This window comes from Eulemur rufifrons, chromosome 3, assembly GCF_041146395.1.
Source record: "Eulemur rufifrons isolate Redbay chromosome 3, OSU_ERuf_1, whole genome shotgun sequence".
Lineage (NCBI taxonomy): Eukaryota > Metazoa > Chordata > Mammalia > Primates > Lemuridae > Eulemur > Eulemur rufifrons.
The window spans coordinates 52,889,072-52,911,980 of NC_090985.1; the positions used below are offsets into that span (position 1 = coordinate 52,889,072).

The 22,909-nt window shown below is 33.1% G+C and overlaps 1 protein-coding gene across 1 annotated transcript in view; it reads right to left on the minus strand.

The window, feature by feature from the left end:
* EMC2 (ER membrane protein complex subunit 2) overlaps nt 1-22,909 on the minus strand; it is a 49,599-nt gene that overhangs the window by 17,934 nt on the left and 8,756 nt on the right. Inside the window, exons 2-5 of the mRNA XM_069466093.1 lie at nt 18,418-18,531; nt 16,856-16,920; nt 14,813-14,898; nt 12,027-12,084 (exon numbers count right to left, since the gene is read on the minus strand). Of these exons, the coding sequence (XP_069322194.1) occupies nt 12,027-12,084; nt 14,813-14,898; nt 16,856-16,920; nt 18,418-18,531 (323 nt within the window). The remainder of the gene's footprint in view (nt 1-12,026; nt 12,085-14,812; nt 14,899-16,855; nt 16,921-18,417; nt 18,532-22,909) is intronic.

Consider the following 22,909-nt stretch of genomic DNA (forward strand, 5'->3'; position numbering starts at 1 on the left):
TTGACATTAATAAAGGATTAGGCCCTCACGATTCCTTGGGTTTTTGTAAAGAAGGTAATTTGACTGTGCAAATTATTATTTCAATGCCAGTGAAATTCCATTGTAGAACTACTGCTTAGTGGGAGTTTATAAACATGCCCCATGACATCCCACTGGGGAATTCAAACATTCCTCTAACAATCACATATGCTTTACTTTTGATGCACACAATGTATGCATCGTTTCATCCAAATAAATAACTATCCAGATTCTGATAATTACAAGCCAGCAGGGAATCCTAATCTTTATCCAACTTAAAGTCCTTCACTATGTCCCATTCATAAGATCTGTATCTTGAGAGGTAGAGGGATAGTAGAGATTAGGAAAAAAATCTCACCATGGCCACTTGAATATCATTATACAAATATGGCTTCTGACAACTTTTTTCACAATTTTAAGAGAAAAATCTACCTGTGAGTCTTTCAAAAGAAAAGTACAGGTCCTGAAAGAAATATTTTATAATAAGCAAAACATTTGAAACTTGCATTTTAAAGTTACTTAAATGACAAATATAAAAATCAATGTGATTTATTTATGCATTCATCAAATATGTATCAGACTTCTATTGTTTGCCAGGTACTGTGTTAGACAATGAAAAAATAAGAATAAAAAAGAAATAGATAATTCCTTGCAAGAGCTCAGTCTCATGACAAAGGCACATCAAGTAAAAACTTTAATGCTCTAAGCAGCAATGATAGAGATATCTAGGGTGTCATGATAACAAGGAGGAGATCCTGACACAGACTGAGGCACAGTGGAGGAAGTGGAAGAACAGGAAGCAAAGAGGGTCCCAGATGTGATACTTGTACTGAAACAGAAAGGGTGGTTACACATTAAGAAGACAGAACAGGAAGATATGTGTGGACATTATATAATATAGTAGGGACACATGAGCAAAGGCATAGGAGAAGGCAGCACTGTGTATAATCAAGACTACAAGTTTGAGGCTGAAGTGAACAGTCAGGGACTGGATAACATTGTATAAATTATTATATTTATGTCCCTCCATCTCTGCTTAATTCAAACACAGAAGGGAAACAATAAAACACCCTATAACTGGGTAAAGGTAAGCTTATTATGAACATGGTTTCATATAATACACACTCTACAAGCTGCAGACAGAAGTAAAATGGATGGGGCCTCTCTAGAGTAATAGAAGCTACATGGTCTGGGGTGGGTAGTGAGTGGTTTGGCTCTAAAGAAGTCAAAGTGAAAAGTTTAGAGAAATCAAGAGACTCTCCAATAAATTAGGGCAAGAGCAATACTTATAATAATTGTGATAATATTTTGGTAATAGAAATGATATTTTAAGAATGTATATCTTTGATTATTTGGGTCATGTCAAAGGCCTAGAACAATGCTTGCCAAACAGCAGGCACACTCAAATATAAAAAGCACCACAAAATGTAAAGTTTACAAACTCTTAAGAATTCAGAAAATAAGTAAAAGTAAAGCTCTGAAAGTAACTCAAACCCTAAAGGTAGAACATTAGACTTGGGAGCCTTGTCCCAACTACTTCCAAAAATATTTATAAACAAGGGATAAATTAACATATAACCAAGAAACTGATTTCTTTGGGGCATATAATATCTGATCCAGCACCATTTGAAACATAATTTATTCTCTTCATTTTTCATGACACTACTTCTACCAGCAATGTGATAGAGCAAAAAGAATCTAGGTTTTGAAATCAAAAAGACAAGAAGTTGAAAACCAACTCTTGTTACTTAATCAGCATTTTTAACCTCTCCAAAGGTCAGTAATACCATCTATCTCCAAGTATCAAGGCAGAGCAATTAACATGTTACCTATCTTCCCTTTTTTTTTTTTAAAACCTTCAGTTCTATACTTAACATTTAGGTGTTAAGCCTTGCCACAAAGCTCTAAGAGATCTTTAAAGGACTGGCACAGACTCCCTTGTTTTATATTTATATCTCCTCCCAATCCTTAAAGACTTGCAACAGCTGAGATGAGATACTAAGTTGCAGTGAAAACTTGTAGAACATTTTGAATTCAAATGTCACAAATCAGACAAAAAGTCAAAGTATAACTATAAATACCAATTAACACATCTTTAGTCTTAGTATTAATAAGAAGGGTGATATGAACACTGTAATGGGCACTGCCATGTACAATATAAGTTTCATGAAGAGGGTACTGAAAACAACTGACTTTGTTAAACTCATTTTTTTCAGTTATTTGACAACAGAACATTCCTCTACTGTTGAACACGTACTAAATTTTTTTGGTCAGCAGCATTCTGCAGAAGACAGTTTGTAAAGCACTGCCCTAGAGTGTTTTCAAAGACAATTAGTCTTTTAAAATGACTTTTAAAGGATAATACTTTTGTAAATGATAGGGAAATAAAGGTGTAATCAACTTAAATGTATCAAGAAAGGTAGAATTAGGAGATCCAAAATTTCTGATTTCCATCCCAGATTCTTCTACAAGACTTCCTGAAAGGAAGCTGAAATATTACAAATTAAATAATGTGTTACTGTTATTTTGAATAATGCGAATCTGTGATGGGAGTAATGTCATAATTTTGTAAGAATTATGTAAAACAGAAATTTAGCATTAACTTTGGAATAGCCAATTTTAAAAACTAAGAGTTTTTCCACCTAACAAAAACTTCACTGAAGTACAATAAAAGATTTTAAATACAAGGCTTTCTTAATCAATTTGGGAAGTATGCCCCACTCTATTATATGAACAACGTCATGTAAAATCTAAGATATAGCATTTTAGGTCCTAATATTCTAAAGTTTAAAACAAACTTTTAAGTGGTAACCATTCAGCTATGAAAAACCAATCCTCCTTTAAGCTGCCATATGTGGCAGCTTAAAAAAAAACCTACTCAGCAATCACTACTATATGAGCATAGGTATATTATTAAGTCATATACTTTTTACTAAATAACAGCCCTGTCCAGGTTATTTCTTTTAAAGAAAAATAATACCTCATTGGGGCATAAGTACCAATCTTTATTGTGATCATTTTAAATTAGTATTAAACAGGGACTTAATTTTTGACCAAAATAAAGTAACAGGGACCAAATTTACTCCTCCTGCCTTAAGGTACTGGACAGCAGGCAATGAAGGACAATGATCCCTGAGAAGTGGGAAACAAACCAGGTAAGCTCTATTTTTATTGCCCTGGCTCACTGCCTTAAGGAAGTTTCAAGGGTGCTGTGCAGGAGGGGAAAACCAGATTGAGCCCAGAGAACTCCCTGAGTTCAGGAGAAGGAGCTAAGAGTCCAGGAAGATCCAAGAGGCAGAGTACCACAGAAGAATAAAAATACAGAATAAGGACTCTGGAGGTCTGCAGAGGGTTCCCCTTGAATACTCAGCTTTGTACTGATTAGTGTATGCAGGTGAGGAAACTATTCAAGGCCAGGGAAAGAACCACCAGAAAAGTTTAGGGGACACAGTGCCCAGCTGTGCCCCTGCTACCAGCCAGAGTGGAAAATGGCAGGATTCATTGGGCATTGGATAGAGTACTCAGAAGGTTCGTCACCACAATAATGGCAAATAATTAGCCTCAAACACTATTCTGATCAGGCTGGGAAACTTTTGAGGATGATGGTTTTGTTCGCTACCTTGATTGTAGTGGTAATGGTTTCATTGGTATATACAAATGTCAAAACTTATCAAATTATACACCTTAAATTTGTGCTGTTTATTCTGTCAATTGTATGCCAAAACAGTTTAAAAAAAAACAGCATAGACTAAATGTTAAGTAAAGTCTTGAATATTTATCTACTTTAATTTTGCATTTCTTTCTTGTACTTCTTTTCCCGTAAAATATGCCAAGTTTGAAATTTTTCTAAATATCTTGTTTGGATCAATCTTAGCAAAAGTCAATTTAAGTCTTAAAAAATGAAAACTGTTCTACATTTTATAAGTGATTTTAACATTTGGAGTTAAAATTTCTATTATAAAATGTGACACTTCAAAAAGTACTCCTCATGATACGGGATAAATTATAAAAGAAAAGCCATTTAAAATCTAAAAGTTTTGTCATCTGCTTCAAAGTATATCTAAATTTTTAAATAAACACAGAATATATAACGTATCATGTAAAATATACAACCAATTATAATAAGAAAGATACTGGTGCAAAAAATTAAGATGAAAACAGAAACACACATCTCAGTTTTTGCACATCCACAAAGAACAGTACTAGACACTGAAGGAAGCAGATGATCAGTAACCACCTACAGAATAAATGAATATGTCACAAATTTTACAGCTGGAAAGAACCTAAGGGGTAGGCAGTGATAATTAAATCTCTTCATTTTACACAGACAAAAACCAAAGCCTTCGGCTCCTGAATCTATATACTTATTTTTTCTGCTATAGTCTCTTACTCTCTGTACACTTAGTATTCAGCTGTCCAATTCCTTATTCATATGTCTAACTGTGAACAAAAAGTCAAGCAGCATGTCCCCCAAAAGCCACATAAAACCCTGGGTTTCGAATGATTACCAGGCAACCCGAATAAGGTTCAAAAAAGGATGCTCTTGCCTTTTGGATCTTACCCAGAGCACACAAAAAGGCTTATAAAAAAGATAAATTTCCTTCTATCATACCTTCCCTAGTATAATATTCTATAAAGCAAAAATTATGCTTAGGAGATTTTAAAAAATAAAAACAAGTTATTAGACTTCACATACTCTTTGACAGTGGCAAGTACAATGTAGTTATATAACTAAATTTACATAATGAAATTTCTGTAGAGGGGACAACCTAGTTGCCCACGTATATTAATTAGCTAGTCCCAGTTACATTCATTACCATTGCTTCTTTCTTTCTTCATGGATTAATAGTCTTTAGCTCTGGCATCAAACTGCCTATCCAGAGTTTCTTACTAACTGTATAATCTTGGGCAAGTCACTTAACTTCTCTGTAATCTTGTTTGCCCATAAAATAAAGACAATATCTGACAGGATTGTAGTGATACTTAATAAGATACATACATAAAGTACTTAGCTCAGTGATGGACCATAGTAAATATTCAATAAACATTACCTGTCATCATCATCACTTCCTCAATTCTATCACTCTTTCCACCCCGTCCTCATATTTATCATAGTCTCTGCTTTGTATTATTAACAGAGAGCTGCAGCTTTATTCTAAGTCAGTTGTAAAGCAGGAAAAAATCTAGATGATCATAAAAGCAGTTCTTTGAACATGCTTTACTCAGATCAAAAGTTTTTTTAAAAAAATTCACAAAATCAAAGCACATTAAATAATTTTATTATCCCTTAATCAATGCTAACTATTGCATTTTTCCCTCTCAAAAGTTTAGAAGATTTTTAGCCTACATCACTTCAAATAATTTCTCTGCTGCCCTAATTGATGTTCTGAATAAGCAATCTGGAGGCATTAAGAAATGCAATAGGGCCGGGCGCGGTGGCTCACGCCTGTAATCCTAGCACTCTGGGAGGCCGAGGTGGGCGGATCATTTGAGCTCAGGAGTTCGAGACCAGCCTGAGCAAGAGCGAGACCCCATCTCTACTAAAAATAGAAAGAAATTATATGGACAGCTAAAAATATATATAGAAAAAATTAGCCGGGCATGGTGGTGCATGCCTGTAGTCCCAGCTACTTGGGAGGCTGAGACAGGAGGATTGCTTGAGCTCAGGAGTTTGAGGTTGCTGTGAGCTAGGCTGACGCCACGGCACTCACTCTAGCCTGGGCAACAGAGTGAGACTCTGTCTCAAAAAAAAAAAAAAAAAAAAAAAAAGAAATGCAATAGTTCTGGAAAACCCATGTATGATAGTGAGAACCACTCTACTAAAAGAATAGCATACACCACAAACAATTTACTTCATTATTCAAAAGTAAATCAACTCGTCAACAACACAGATCCTAATCTGTTTTTTTCAATGAACATCAAATAAGACTCAATCCCTAGTCTCAGAGAATTCACATTTTCTAGGTGAAGTATATATAACTACAATATAAATAAACCCAAGAAGGAACACTTGGGTACAGTATCTTTTAAATTTCAGAGGGAGCATTAAGGTTATTGTGATTTTTACTGAAACAATCAAAGGGGAGGCAGCTACAGAGGAGCTGGACCCAAGGGAAGACGAGAATTTGCCCAGTTATGCTCCTATAGGATTTTTCCAACCAAAGCTATATACAGTAATGCCAAACAATAAACAGGAACTTATACAATTCATTTCAAACTTTTAAGGATCATGAATAAATCTTCATCAAATTGGCTACATGCTTTCTGTAATGTTACATACAATGGGCTAGCTAGCAATTTTTCCTGAAAGACAAGTAGTATCTTAAAAAAAAAAAAAAAAAATAGGCTACTTGGGGAAGAGCTACTGCATAGAAAAGGATTAAAGGATTAAGGTCTACCAGCAAAATATAATCTAGAATCCCCCCATAACCCCTCCAGATTTAGGGACCCAGAAAGAAATGGATAGTTGGTCAGCAAAGGGAAAGCAGAGTTTCAGGTTCTCCTGCCTCTAAGGCTATGCCCACAACCTGAAAATGTGAGCTTTTAAGAACATCTTTACTTTTGGTACACAGGTAATTATATCTAATTCCAAAATAAGACTTCAAATATTTGACATATCATACTAGGCAGAGTTCAAAATTCAGGGAAAAACCTGACCTTTCTGAAATTTGAAATCAATTAAAATACAATAGTGATTGGACTTTTTTTCTGAAAGACATTCATTCAACAACTATTCATTGAAAGTCTACCAAATGCTGGCCACTGTTCTATGCAAAGGACAAAATTGGGGTCAGAATAAAAAGTCACAGTGAGCCTAGTCCAATACTTGCCTCTGATAGCCTAGAGACTAAAATTATTATACTTGAGAGCTATTCTTCTTGAACAACATATTTGCATCTAAGTTTTAATTGCTTGTACATTCCTATTAAAAAATATACTTTTATTCATCTCCCTATCCTCTCCAATTCCACTTGTCTTAGTTTTAGATCCCCATGATCTCTGGCCTAAGAACAACCTCCAAATTACTTCTCTCTTCTCACCTCCTTCAGACCATATCCCATATCCCTGACAAGTTATCTCTAAAAATATCTGATGGTATTTACCAAATCAAAATTTGACTTTACTCTCCATTCTCAAAGAATAAAAATTAGAATTCTGAAGTATAACTGGTCACAAATGTAGATCCTCTTGTTTCACCTCTAGGTACACTGTACAATGAACCAACTTAGTGGTATAAAATATCATTTTCCTCAGAGGTCAATCAGTGGAGGGAGAAGTTTAACTAGGCAGAGCACCAGAATTTCATCCTTTCTTCAACCAGAACAGAAATGAAATTTCATTTGAAAAAGATAGGAGACAGTTCAGAAAGAAAAATAAAAATAACTATTTAAGAATATTAAAAGATGTCCAACATTATACTAATATGCAAATTTTAACAAGGTAAGATTTTTAACCAATTATAGTTACAAAGATTAAAACAAAAAAGATCATAATGAACCATGTGGGAAGATCAGGCAAAGTGGCACTCTCATACACCACAGAAATGGGTATGGATGACCAAAAAGCCTTTTGGGGGGAAATTTAGTAATATCAATCAAAATTCAAAATGCATGGACTTCCTGACCCGGATATTTCACTTCTAAGGATTCATGCCACAATGACATCCACTGAAACCCTGTTTCTGAGAGGAAGATATCGGAATCAACCTAAGGGTTCACCAAAGGGGACTTAGTTAAAGAAACTTTTTTATCAAGACAATGGACTATATATCCACTCAATGTAATGCTATGTAGCTACTCAACAGAATAATATAAAGGATGTGCTAACATTGCATGACCTTTAAAATATATTGCTAAGTAGAATATGCCACATTTGCAATTCTAAGCATTTTCCCTGTCAAAAGGAATACACACACACAACGCACACCTATTTGTGCATGAAAAAATATCTCTGAGAACACATACAAATTGTTAACAGTATTTGCCTAAGGGAAGGAGGACTTGAGCTCATGGGTAGGAGGACAGACTTATTTTTTGCCATATATTAGTATTACTTCATTCTGTCTGTAGTTTTTAACATGAGTATATATTACTTTTTCAAAAGAATATTTCACAACTTTTAAAAATAGGTGGGGAGAAGGTATCTCATTTCACTACCACCCCCTCAAAAGAAAAATTTGAAAACTTCCATTCTAATCATCTTATTCTTTCTTTCCTAAGCAGGCCTTGCACTTTAATAATGCTAAGGCTTACTCATGCCATTGACTTGGGACACGTCTTTCTTCAGCCTACTGTCTTTGTTTCATTTAAGCCACATTCATCCTTCAAGGCCTACAAGGCTCAAAACTCATGCAGCAAGTCATCAAAGAATCAGAATTTAATAAATCTATTTCAAAGTCCACAATATGTTCATTACATCGTGTTGCCTCCTTAAAAGCAAAGTCAAGACGCTAATTCATCCTGTTCCCAGCACCAAGCACACTGCATGCACTTAACAAATGTTTTCTGAAAGAATGAATGCATGTGAGTAGGAAGGAGAGCCCCTTAAAACTTGAATGAACAACCTCATTTCTATACTAGATATCAAGGAACATAGAGGCTTAAGACAAAAGGGTCACATGATCACTTTTAGACAATGAGGAGAATAGTATAAAAGTATAAATTATAACTATGGATGAGGATGAAACTAGACTTTTCTGCCTTTGAGATAATACATTAAAGTTGTGAAAAAAGAACAGTGATGCCTTCTACACAGAAACTTAACTGTTACATATAAGGAAAGTCTCCTACTACACTTTATTAGATCTAGGTCTTATGTGGCTTTGTTTTCTCCTTCAACGTCCAGCATAGTGCTTTCTAAGGATACAGGAACAGAAACAGCATCTTTATTCTTAGTAACAGCAACACTTTGGCAGCTCATGAGAAGTACTTAATGTTTACAGAAGGAAATGAGGAACTGAGTGGAGATTAGAGAATGTTTGATGAAAGAATAATTTAGCAAAGCTGAATTTAGTCACCTTGTTCTAAAATGTTAACCTGGCCACTAAAGGATTTAGTTACAATAGGTTGAGTACCCCTTATCCAAAATACTTGGGACCAAAAGTGTTTCAGATTTTGATTTTTTCATATTTTGGAATATTTGCATATATGTAATGAGAGATACCATGGTGATGGGATCAAACTCTAAACATGAAATTCATTTATTTCCTATACACCATATACACATAGCCTGAAGGTAATTTTATACAATATTTTAAATAAGTTTGTACATAAAACAGAGTTTTGACTGCAACCCATTACATGTGGTCAAGTGTGGAATTTTCCATTTGTGGTGTCATGTTGGAACTCAAAAAGTTTTAGATTTTGGAGCATTTCAGATTTCAAATTTTTGGATTAGGGATGCTCTCAACCTATACCACCTCATACATGTTCTATGGCGGGAACCATCTGGATTTCTTTCTTTTTTTTTTTGGAGACAGGATCTTGCTCTGTCACCCTGGGTAGAGTGCAGTGATGTCATCACAGCTCACTGCAATCTCCAACTCCTGGGCTCAAGTGATCCTCCTGCCTCAGCCTCCCAAGTAGCTGGGACTACAGGCACATGCCACTATGCCCGGCTCATTTTTTCCTATTTTTTTGTAGAGATGGCGGTCTTGCTGTTGCACAGGCTAGTCTCGAACTCCTGAGCTCAAGTGATCCTTCCACTTCAGCCTCTCAGAGTACTAAGATTACAGGCATGAGCCTGGCCTCTGGATTTCTCTTTTAGCCAGCCTTAAAAGTCATAAAAAAGCTATAAAATATGGAAGGTAATACTACAAAGACAGAATAATATTTAATTACATATTATCTTACATCCTAAAGTGAAATAACTTATAAAAAACATCCCCAACTTAAACTGAGAAGTAAAATATTTGACTCCTAGTTTCAAAACAAAAATGACTTAAATTACTAGCTATTGATTTTTAACCTGGTATGAGAAAAATATATAAAACTCAGAAACTCTTTTCAGAAATTTGATTTCATTTTTTTCAATCTATGGTTAAGTGGAAAACTAGTATCTCTGCAGTAAAGCCTTATAATTGAAGTAGGTACATGAGAAAATCTTAAGGGAAAAAATGGTGCTTTTTATAAGAAATTGTTTTATTAAGACAGATGGTAAGCTATTAGGACAGTTAAGATTAGAAAATTATTTCAATTAATAAAATGTGGTATATGTATACCATATAGTACTACTCAGCCATAAAAAACAACAGTGAATTAATACCTCTTATATTAACCTGAATGGAACTGGAGACCATTATTCTAAATGAAGTATCACAAGAATGGAAAAACAAACACCACACGTACTCAACATTAAATTGGAATTAATCAATCAACACTTATGTGTACATAGGAAATAACATTCATTAGAAATCAAGCAGGTAGGAGGGGGAAAGAGGGGACAGGTAAATTCACACCTATCGGGTACAATGCAACTATCTGGGTGATGGCACACTTACAGCTTTGACTGATATGGTACAAAAGCAGTTCATGTACCCAAAATGTTTGCACCCTCATAATATTCTGAAATAAAATTTAAAAACAAATTCAATGTGCTGAGAACATGCCTCCAAGTCAATGAATGTTTACATATCAAAAAAAAAAATTATTTCAAAACTTTCCAATTTTAACTTTCTCTTTATTGGTAGTATCTAGATAGACTAATGGAAGCTATTTCTTATTTTTGCTTTTCATTATAGGAGGTTTGCAACTATCAAAACTTTTCCCTGAACCTTCTGCATTCTGAGAATCCTCACAAAATAATGAAACCTTTCCATACAAATATCTGCCCAAGAAAAGCCCCCAAAACCCTAGGAAGTTTCCAGAAAAAATCTCCCTGAGGTGGGATAATACTAACAGTAAGAATCTATCATTTAAGCAACATACCAACTACTACAATACATAACTACAAAATATCAAAAGAAATACGCAGAGATGGGTATTTATGACTAATGTCTGGGATCAGTGTGCTCTAGAAACTATATATTTCAATATTAAATAATTTCCTGAGCTAGTAGAATTTACTTAAAATTAATCAATTTACTATTGTTCAATTATTAAGCATTTTACATCTTAGAATCCAGGGTTATACCTTATCATTTTTTAAAATCTGTATTTAAAGAATTACTTGCCAAGTAAGAGAAAACCTTCATGTATCTGTACTGTATTTCTATAACAATTTCTCCTTTTATAAAAGGAAAAAAAAATCTGATTTCTAGTTAAAAATTTTAAAAATATTTATTTTCTTTTAGCAGGCATATGTATGCCTAGAAATAATTACATAAAACATTAAAATGCTATATTATCTAAAGTCTCTATATAATGTTTTATTTAGTAAAAGGAAGTCTGAGGAAGCTATTATGCCTATATAATAAACTAAAATTTTCTCAACATTTGAAAAACTACTACTATATAGGTATCTTTAGAACAAATATATTGTCCAATAAACCCTATTTGTTCAAACTCAAAATAAATTAAAGGTGTGTGTACACACACACACACAAAGGTGTCTGTATACATGTGCACATATTCTTCTTATTCATGTATCAGGAGAAAAAAAGCAAACACAAAGTAAAATACCTTCATTAATTCCTAAGTCATTATCAAGTTGACTTCTTTCATTTTTCATTGAGACAACTAAAATTAACTACACAAACTAAACAAGTTAGTATTTCATAAATTTCAAAATATTACAAAACACTGAGCTCTCCTGGGCTTTCATGTAAGCATACAGTCTACCTTTCCAAATTTTAACTAGCTTCTTTTCTAGTAAGATATTTTCTAAAAGTGAATTTTATTGGATAGTCATAAATCTATTTAAAATAAAATGTGACCCATCATGAACTATTTAAAATAAAAAATAAAACCTGGTTCCTCATGTATGTTTCCATTATTTCCTCTATGAATTATTAATAATTTCATCTTTTAAATTAAACTCTAGATCATATTCCAGACAATCTGCAAACTTACAGTGTTAGTTGGATCTTCTTGTAAAATTCGATCATATAGCTGTATTGCATCATCATATCTATTTTCAAAAAAAAAAAAAAACATCAGGAATCATTACCTTAAAAATATAATGATAAATAGTTAATACAGAGAAAGATTAAAGAATAAAATGGCAGGGCTTTATATGCATTTATAATTGCTATCTAAATCTTCTCATCTTCATTTAACAGTAAAAGTTTACTATAGTCTTACTTTTTTAAGGAAAACAAGTTATGTATAAAGTACATAGAGAAAAACTATTTCAAAAATATGCTGATTCAATTTGGCCAAAATATGAAGTAAAAACTAGCCACACAGGTTGAAGAGACAGAACAAGCATCAGAACCAGACTCAGATATGGCAGAAATGTTGGCATTTATAGGCTGGGAATTTAAACAACTATGTGTATGTTTATGGCTCTAATGGAAAAAGTGAACAAGAAAAATGGGTAATGTAAACAGAGATGGAAACTCAAAAAAAGAATCAAAAGAAAATGCTAGAAATCAAAAACAATGTAACAGAAATGAAGAATGCCTTTGATGGCTTATCGATAAACTAGACATGACCCAAAAAGAACCACTGAGCTTGAAGAAAAGAACCACTGAGCTCGAAGAAATATCAAGAAAATCTTATAAATCTAAAATGCAAAGAGAAAAGACAGTAAAACAATAGAACAAAAAAAAAATGTAGCATATGTGTAATGGGAGTAATAGAAGGAAAAGAAATAGAGAAAGGGACATAAGAAATGTTCTAAATCATAAGGGTTGAGAAGTTTCCAAATTTATGACATAAAACTACAGATCCAGGAAGCTCTAAGAACATCAAGAAGGATAAATACCAAAAAAATCAACACCTACATATATCACATTCAAACTCTAGAAAATCCAAGACAGAAAATCTTGTAAGAAGACAGAGAAAAAAACACCTTATTGACGTAGGCTCGAGGATAAGAATTATATCAGACTTCTCTTCAGAAACTACACAAGTAAGAAAAGAGTGTAATGAACTATTTAAAGTGTTCTAAGAGAAACCACCACCCTGGAATTCTGTACCCTAAGAAATCGTCCATATCAAAAGTGAGCGAGAAATATGAACTCCCTGACAAACAAAAAATTGAAAAAATTTGCTGACAGTAGACCTGCAAGAAATGCTATAAGCTGCTCTTCGGAGAAAAACAAAATTATACTGGTCAGAAACTTTGATCTATATAAAGAAAGGAAGAGTAGTAGAAAATGAATAAATGAAGGTAAAATAGAATCTTCTATTTTTCTTATTCTTAATTGATCAGATAACATTTGTTCAAAACAGTAATAGTAACAGCATATTCAGGGATTATAGTTTACGGATAAGTGAAATGAATAAAGGCAATGTTATAAATGACAAAAGGGAGGAATTGAAAAATATTCTTTTGTAAGGTATTTGCACTACCTGTGAAGCAGTATAGTGTTATTTGAAAGTGGAGTTGGATTAGTTATAAATGTATATTGCAAAGTGAAGGACAACCATTAAAAAAATTCAAAAAGAAGTATAAAGTATAACTAATACACTGAGAGAGAAAAAATGAAATCCCATAAAATGCTCAATTAAACCAGGGAAGGAAGAAAAGAGAAACAACAAAAGATAGAAAAAAGAAAGAACACGAGCAATCAAAAGAAAACTGTTACAAATATAGTAGATATTAAACCAATTATATCAATAATCACTTTAAATGTGAATGGTCTAAATACAACAATTAAAAGACAAAGACTATCAAAGTGGATTAAAAATCATGACCCAATTAAATGTCTACATAAAACTCACTCTCACTATAAAGATACAACAAATTAAAAGTAAAGGGATGGAGAAAGATATGCTGTAATACTAATCAAAAAACTGTGGTAGCTTTATTAATTTCAGACAAAGCAGACTTCAAAGCAAGGAAAATTACCAGGGATAAATAATTTTATAAAGGGGTCATTTTCAAGAAAACATAACAATCCTTAATACATATGAGATTAACAGGATCAAAATACATGAGGTAAAAACTAAGAGAACTGCAAGGAGAAACAGGTGAATTCACTATTAGAGACTTCCACACTCTGTTATCAGTCATTGACAGACATAATAGACAGATAATCAGTAAAGACATAGTTGGACTGGACAGCACAATCATCCATGAAGAAGTACTGAAAATAAAATTTTAAAAGCAATGGCAAACAGAAAAATGGTCTGAAAGCATTCTCACAAATCAAAAAGAAAAATAATTAACTTAAAATGGTCCTAGCTTCTAGAAAAAAATAGGGAATATCATTGAGATGTTGTAGTGGGAAAAGAAGTCTCATACAAAAATCAATAACCATAAAAGAAAAATTGATAAACTGAACTTCATCAAAATTAAAAACTTCTATGTTTCCAAAGGTACCATTTAAAAAATAAATACCCAAGGCAGAGAATAGGGGAAAATATTCACAGCACATGTATCAGACAAAGCTCTTTTACCCGGAATATATAAAGAACTACAAATCAACATCAAAAAAAGGTAAAACAACCCTATTTTAAAAATGGGCAAGGATAAAAAAGATACTTAAAAAAGAAGTTATTTAAATATTCAAAAAGCCATGAAAAGGTTTTCAACCTCATTAGTCATCAAGAAATACAAATTAAAGCCATGGGATATTAGTTCACATGCTAGAATGCTTAGAATCAAAAATGATTAACACCACCAAGATTAACAGGCTTCATGTTTGTCATTTTTAAATTGCATCACACTGTTCACAAGATTTGTTTACCTTTCCATGGCTTCAAATCTCATGCCCGTTAATCGTTTGACTCTGTGACTGCCAGGAAACTGTCTTCTTAACTCTTGAAGACAAAACTGAAAAAATAATTGGTAAAAAAGATTTGAAAAGTGGTAATTATATTATATACACTAAATGGACTATAAAGAATGACCTATAAAGTCTTCAATGTATCTTTTTGAATAATTTCATTAGCGTGATCTAATAACATGAAGTGAAATTAATCAGTAATGAATAATAGGGTAAAAGAAGAAATATGAAATTACAATGAAGGCAACAATCAGTTCTTAGAAACTGACCATGCTCTTAACCAGGAAAACGCACAGATTGTGAGATCCACTAATAACTCTTCAAATACTGTTATCATGTTATTTCTCCTTAAAACTGTCTCCATAATGTGTCTGGCCCCTACTTAAATGCCAAAATCAGCTTCCTGGCTTTTTCTTCCTAATTAGAATATAAGCATTCTACCGTGATTTTTGGTATTCATCTCAAGTCCCTTGTAAATAAAATTGCCCTGTTAAAATTATATATTAATCAGTCATTCTTTTAATACACATATCCTGACTCAGAGTCAGAAAATACAGGCACCAAATCTATGGAGTACCAATTTCTTTGGACAGGTATCCATAATTTGCACATCAGCTCGACTAAATAAGCAGTTATTTATTGAGTATCTATATTCTCAGTAACATATGAGGGATTATAAGAGTCTTGGAAGTGCTAGAAATGTCAAAGATTATGCAAATGATCCATTCAAGCACTCTAAAGCATTAGTAACCAAAAAGATGCCTTTAATTAGTGATGAAACTATTAATTATTAATAAAATAAATTTTAATATCTGAAAACATAGCTTCAAAGTCTATGGCTGAAAATTTGCCACACTACGAAAAATATTCACGTTAGTCAAAAGTAAAGGTATGTTCATTTACTTCTTTGACATCATACAAAATCATATTAGTTGGCCAATCATTACTTGTTCAATCAAGCTAACTGTATAAAAAATCTGAACCATTAAAAAAAACACTGCTACAAAAAAAAAGTTATTGTCTAATTTGATCTACTGCTTTATCTATTAATATTATCTAATTTGACTGCCTACTTTATCAAATGGCATTTGGCAACTTCAAAAAGAAAAATCAGAATTTCTCTCAAGATATAAAGCCACCTCTGTGGATATTTAAAAGACTATGTCTCATAGGTTCTGAAGGTAACCCAACAAAGGTTTTGTGAATGTTTTTACCCCTACTACCTATACTGGAATTACGTGTATAGCCAACCCAAGGTGATTACCTTGAAAAGAACAATACCAATTCAGACGTGAATGTTCTCCTGGGATTTCTATTTTTTGTTTTTGTGTTTTCTTTTGGTTTAAATGAGCAGGCAGCATAGAGTAGCACTTAAGAATTCAGGATAGGAACAACAGAACAGAAGCCTCTGCCTCCTGATTTATTAAATAATATGATGATAACATCAAACACAAATCAAATCAAGAAATAATTGTGAAGACTAAACAAAAGCAGGATGTAAAGAAATTAGCAAGTGCCCTGCACATGGGAGTCCAAAACTATAGCTATCATTGTAATTTTATTTCAAAAGTAGTATTAGTATTTTAAGTCATGTTCCTTACATGTCAGGATTTTCTAATAATTTTAACATATAACGGTACTTAACACAATATACTATGAAAGTCATTCAATAATCCCCAAAATAAAATTGTTTTAAACTCTTATCTTTTTTATTTTAAACTCTGTAATATAGCATAAATCACCTATTAAGTAGAAAAACTTCAACTAATTTAGTCTCCTCAATAAAAGTGGGATACTAAATAATACTTCTCAAGGTTATCAAAAAGATTTAAGAAGATATTATATCCCAAAAGTATCTAGTTAGTACTACTCGCTACTAAGAATAACATTCAAAGCCAGCTTTGGAAAGTAATCAATATAGGGCATACACTAAGTCTTAACTTTGTATATAATTCACAAAGCAAATTAAATATAAGATGAAATATAATTACTTTAAATACCTACCAATGCCAAGTCATCCCGACCATAGTCTAGAGCTGCAATCATCACCTGTTCATATATGATCCAAACTAAACACACAAAAAGGGAGAAAAAACTGAATTTAATATAAAAATCTCCCAAACAGAAATTAGATTAAGAAATTCTTCTAGTTTCTGACATTTCAGAGAATATTACTTATAACTGAAAATTGAGTTTATTATATTTCTGGAATTAAGAAAAGGAATCATTCTTACATGCTTTCAGTAATGTAAAATATTTTAATCTCTTATAAGGTAAAAATCTCCAATTATTAGGTCTTTAAATATGAAATGTCTGATTTTACACTATCTCAAACAACAGGCAGTACAATTAATCAAAGTATGTGTCTAAATCATAGACACAGTTTTGCCACCTTTACAGTAGCTTGCTTATGCCAGCAGCGAAGAAGCCTAGAGAGCCAGTGGCAAGGAAATCACGAAAGGCATTTTCACACCTTGTTGAGAATTGAATACTTTTCCTTGAAAGAAGTGCTCCAAAGCCTGGAAGAAGTGATAGTCAGTGGTAGTCAGCAAGATATTTTGCACTGTCTTTCAGCATTTCATCTTTATCCAACCATTGTGCCAAACACTTGCAATTATCAAAAAGATCCATTTTTCATCACACATAACAATACAGTGTAGAAATGGTTCACCTTTATGTTGCGACAGCAAAGAAAGGCAAGTTCCGAGACAACTTCTCTTCTGATGCTCATTCAATTCATGTGGTACCCATCTATCCAGGTTCTTTACCTTGATGATTTGTTTCAAGTAGTCTGGTATTGTTGGAATAGTAATGTCAAACCTTGCTGCTAATTCACGCATAGGTTGAGATGGATTCACTTCCATACGGCTTTCAGTTCATCATTATCCACCTTGGTCTCAGGTCGCCCCCATGGCTCATTTTCAAGATTAAAATCAGCAGAATGGAACTCCTCAAACCATCAAGGTACTGTCTGTTCATTAGCCACATCCTTCCCAAACACTTTGTTGATATTTTGAGCTGCCTGCACTGCACTAATTCCATGATGGAACTCATATTCAAAAATAACATGAATTTTTGACTTATCCATGGTTTCACAAAAATTGCTCTAAAAAAAATTGAAAGATAATCACAAGCCAAAATATGTGTTTTAAAGAATGAGGATGTACCTTCACAATTAAAAAAAAAAAAAACAAACAAACAAGAAGTGTCAAAGTGAAATGTCAGAGATATTGACTGTCTACTTGAGGAAATTAGACATTCCATACTAAATAACCTAATATTTAATATCTTTACTGTTCTAAAAGATTCTTTATGAAATATATTTTGGCCAGATATTTGCCAGCCCTATGAGCTTTAAAACAAAAATGCCTATTTATTTTATAACTACCAAGTAATTAGAAATCCTCAAAATAAAGTATCGTTAAACTTGTTGGGATAAAAAGCCACAGAGAAGATTCATACAATCAGTAAAAAAAAATAACTGAAAAGACAGTTTTTGAAAAACCAAAGAACCATAAGTGAGACATGTGCTGAGCCTCAATGTAATAAATTAACTAACAACTTACTATCATCTCCAAGCTTAGAAGCATATTCATTAATTAATTCTTCTCCAACTTCCACAATTTGCTCACTATTTCGTGAGTTTTCTTCTCTCCATTTTCTCATTTTATCTCGCATTTCTGAAAAAAATAATAAAATAAGCATGTTCTTTATGTATATATACACACACAAATAACTGATAGATGTCAAAAAATTGACACGACAAAATCAACTTTTTAGGTAAAGAAAATAAACTCACATTAATGTAGAAGTCTATGATATCTCAAAGTTAATAAGGTAGAAAATCAACAGAACAGGAGCAATAAATCCTTTACTGCGGTCCCCAACCCCAAGGTCATGGCCTGGTACTGGTCCAGTGGCTGTTAGGAAATGGGCTGCACTGCAGGAAGTGAGTGGTCAGTGAGCAAGGGGAACCTTCATCTGTATTTCCAGCCATTCCCCATCACTCGCATCACCGCCTGAGCTCTGCCTCCCCCACGCACCCCACCCTCATCTGTGGAAAAATTGTCTTCCATGAAACCAGTCCCTGGTGCCAAAAAGGTTGGGTACCACTGCTTTAGAAGACCGAAACAGCATTACAAGCGATATTACAACTATCTTTAAAAGTAATGAATGGTATGGGTCTGCTATAAAGATCTTCTATCTCTTTAAGTAACTATGGGTGTTAAATTCTGACGGACCACAGACTACTTTCAGAGTTTAATAAAAGCTAAGGATTATTTTCCCCCCAAAAATGCATAAAATTATATAGTCACGTGTCAATTAACAACGGGGATATGTTCTGACAAATGCTCCATTAGGTGATTTTGTCACTGTGTGGACATCACAGTGTGTACCTACACAAACCTAGATGGTACAGCCTACTACTCACCTAGGCTGTATGTTACACCCTATTACTTCAGGCTACAAACTTGTACAGTATGTTAATATACTCAATACTGTAGGCAATTATAACGCAATGGTATTTGCATATCCATACAAATCTAAACACAGAAAAGGTACAGAAAAGATAAAGTATCATTATAACTGTCATATATGCAGTCCATCATTGACCAAAAACATCATTTCTACATACAGTATAACTTGTTTTAGTCTAGTGCTATCATCCTGTGTCCTTAAGAACGAGGAGTCATATGGAAGAAAGGAGATACAGATAAAAAAGAAAAGGAATTCGAATAAATCTTCCGTAATTTTGAATTTGAAGTATCAATATGAACTCTTCAAGTATTTTGTCTTTAAATACACACACATTTCCTAGCTATGGCAAATCCACTAATACTGTGCATGCATAGCACCAAGATTGTGATCTTGAAATACCGTTTCTCACTAAAAGAAATGTGGACTTCTTAGAGAAACAGCTGAGTTCAGGTAAGTGGCAAGAAATGTATGCTGATGTTGGAACATCTTGTTATACCCAACAGCAAACACGACTGAGAGAGTCAGATCAAAAAGACTCAGGAACCAACCTGAAGAGCTTCTACTGGTCAAAGAAGTGACAATTTTAATTTGAATAATGGTATTACTGCAATCACTGAAAACCCATCAAATATATTTAAATCTATGAGTTCATAATGACATATATATATAAAAATAAAATAGTCACCTTCAGAGGACATGAAGGAACCAATTTTGAAAATGGGCAAAAAATATGTATCCTGTTTTTCCCACATGTACCAACATGTAACCAAATAATAGTGGACTCTTTATATTAGGAGTCCAACTAACAGACGAAAAAGAATAGGTAAAATTAGAATTTTACAATTTTGCAAACTCAACAGATTAAAACAGGCAGTAAGCATCAATAGCTGCTAACAAAGCTGCTATAAAAGAGACAGCCAGATACTATGTGCCTCCTATAATCCTGACAGAAAGATTAAATGAAGACTGATACACTCTCTGAATCCAGCTGCCAATTTTCAAGAAATACAGAGGACAGAGCAACATACTGAATTGCATTATGAAAATGTAATCGGGACAATCCCGACAGTGGCAAACTCTACAGGTCAAATAGCCCAAGTTCTTCAACAGATAAATTTGGAGAAACAGAAAGGAATGGAATGGGAATCTAAAAGAAGTCTCAAACATTTTGAAAACTGCGGACTAAAGTATAGCTGGTGTCTAGGGAACAGATTTGGATAATCTACTTTAAAATGCAAAGAGGTGATTACTAGAAAAGTCGGAATAATGTTTACTGATGGAAAAAGAGAGGTAGTTATAATTGAAGTGGGGTATCTAGAGGGAACTTTTGGGAGGCATGGCAAAGTCCTATTTCTGGACCTGGGTGATGGTTTCAGAAGTGTGTTCACTTTGTAATAAATAATTAGTTGTAAATTTGTTTTGTGTGGTTTTCTCTTTCCATTTTATTTTACAATAAAAAGATATTTAAAAAAAGAAAGAAAGGAGGAGGAAAATCCTTTAAAATATAGATAGAAGAAAATCTTTGTCTTTTACCAAATAAAACATTGGGAGGTTCAAAAATATTTATTAATAGGTTAAGTAGCAATCTATTTTCCTTAACATCTGACACAGAAGTTTAATAACCAAACAGTTTTACAATACAGAGCTTATATTTGCCAGAAATGATCTCAAATCTATCATAAAATCATTACTGTGTAATATTTTGAATTCTGAATGTCAATAAAAACCAGCATGGGAATATATTTCATCTGACATGCTAAAAACACATTGTTCTTGACATGAAAATCCCAAGAAACAAAGTTGCACTGCAAAAACATCAGTACATACAAATGCTTCCAGACAATGGCAGCTTAAAAACACAAAAAACCCCAAACCACTCCAACCTTTATCCCATTAATTAACTCACCAAATTTTATAGCTTGCATAAAGTTTTAATCATAAATAATCATAAAAGAATGTAGTAACACTGTTACTCATTTAATTAGTGATATAAGACCAATGCTGGAAAAAAAAATTCTATTCACTTAGACAGCAAACAGAAAAAAAAAGTACTATTTTATTCAAATCCAATCATAAATATCTGACTAAAATAATACTCTCTTAAAACTGAGGTTGGCTAAACAGGATTAAGAAAATGTAGGTCTATAAAGCTGTTGGGTTGACTGCGTAAACCCTGGTGGTTTTATGTAATCCCAATTTTTATCCATAGTTCAGCAAATAAATTTTTACAAAGAATATATATATTATCTTTAAAGACTCAGCTGTGGTTCTCAGACTCATTCAAACCACATCCCCTATACCATAGCACACTTACCCTATCTGAAGTCCACATTCTCTTTCAATCTGGCATATTATTAAGTGGAAGAAGGGCCTTGGGAATATGAAATCGTTAAGAGTTTTTACAGATCTGTTCTACGATACTGTACCACCTGCCTATATCCTAACACCCAAATCAGGAAATGGTAGTCCAGACAAATTGTTATAGTTCAAATTATCAAGAATTACCATTTAATCTATTACATAAATTCTTAACTTGTTTTGGAATGGGACTTTTCAGATATATCCTTTAAAAAGCAGTAGAATCCTGCCCATAAACTAAAGATACAAATCAAAAGGGAGAAACTGGTTCGCATTTCCTTTTTTGTCAAATACGTCCTTCATCACCAGTCTTGGGTTTTCCATCAGTCTCCTCTTACTTATTTATAGTCAAGGTATATTATTGGAAAATCTGATTTTGAAAACATTCTCCTTTTATCTATTGATATATCCCTATGACTTTCACTCAATCATTCAAAAACATATCAATACACTATTGCAATAACATATGCTAAAAATATAAAAATGAAAAAGAATCATTTTTCTGAGCTCATGAACTAACAGAAAAATTATAAACAACTGCAAAATAATGTGATAAAATCTATGCTAACAATATGTTCAAAACACTAAAACAGCAAAGAGAAAGATTAATTCTACCTGGCAGAAGAGAGTGTTAAAGAAGGCATTTGTAATATAGGAATTAAGCCCTAAGGATGAAAGGGTATTAGAAAAAGTTTAGGGCAAAGGAGCACAGGCAATGGTGGAGGGATGAAGTATCTAATGTCCTTGGGGATTGGGAAATTGCCCGAGTTAGGAGGAGAGGGAAAAGGAATGCAAATCCATCCATTGCACGATGGATCAAAGGTTAATTCTTCATTGACTGTTACTCAAAAAAGGATGAAAAACACATTTCTCTGTCAAAGACTACTCCCAGGGACCCCAAATAAAAACATGAAGGATTCCCGCCCAGAGGAGGGAAAATCAGAAAAGGAAAGCACTTATAGGGGAAGTAAATAGCTCTTTCACCCAAATATTCCCCTATTTATCCATGCTTCAAATTTTAAAAGAAAATCAAATTGAGTATAATTTGTACTTCAAGATATTTTTAAGGTATAAAATAAAAGTAAAAATATTATCTATATATTCTTATACCTCCAAAGGTATTTTCAAGTATTATCCACACTTCAATATTTCCTCAAAACTCTTTTCATTCCCCAAAGATTTTTCCACTGTTTCAAAATTTCCATGCTTAATATTTTTATT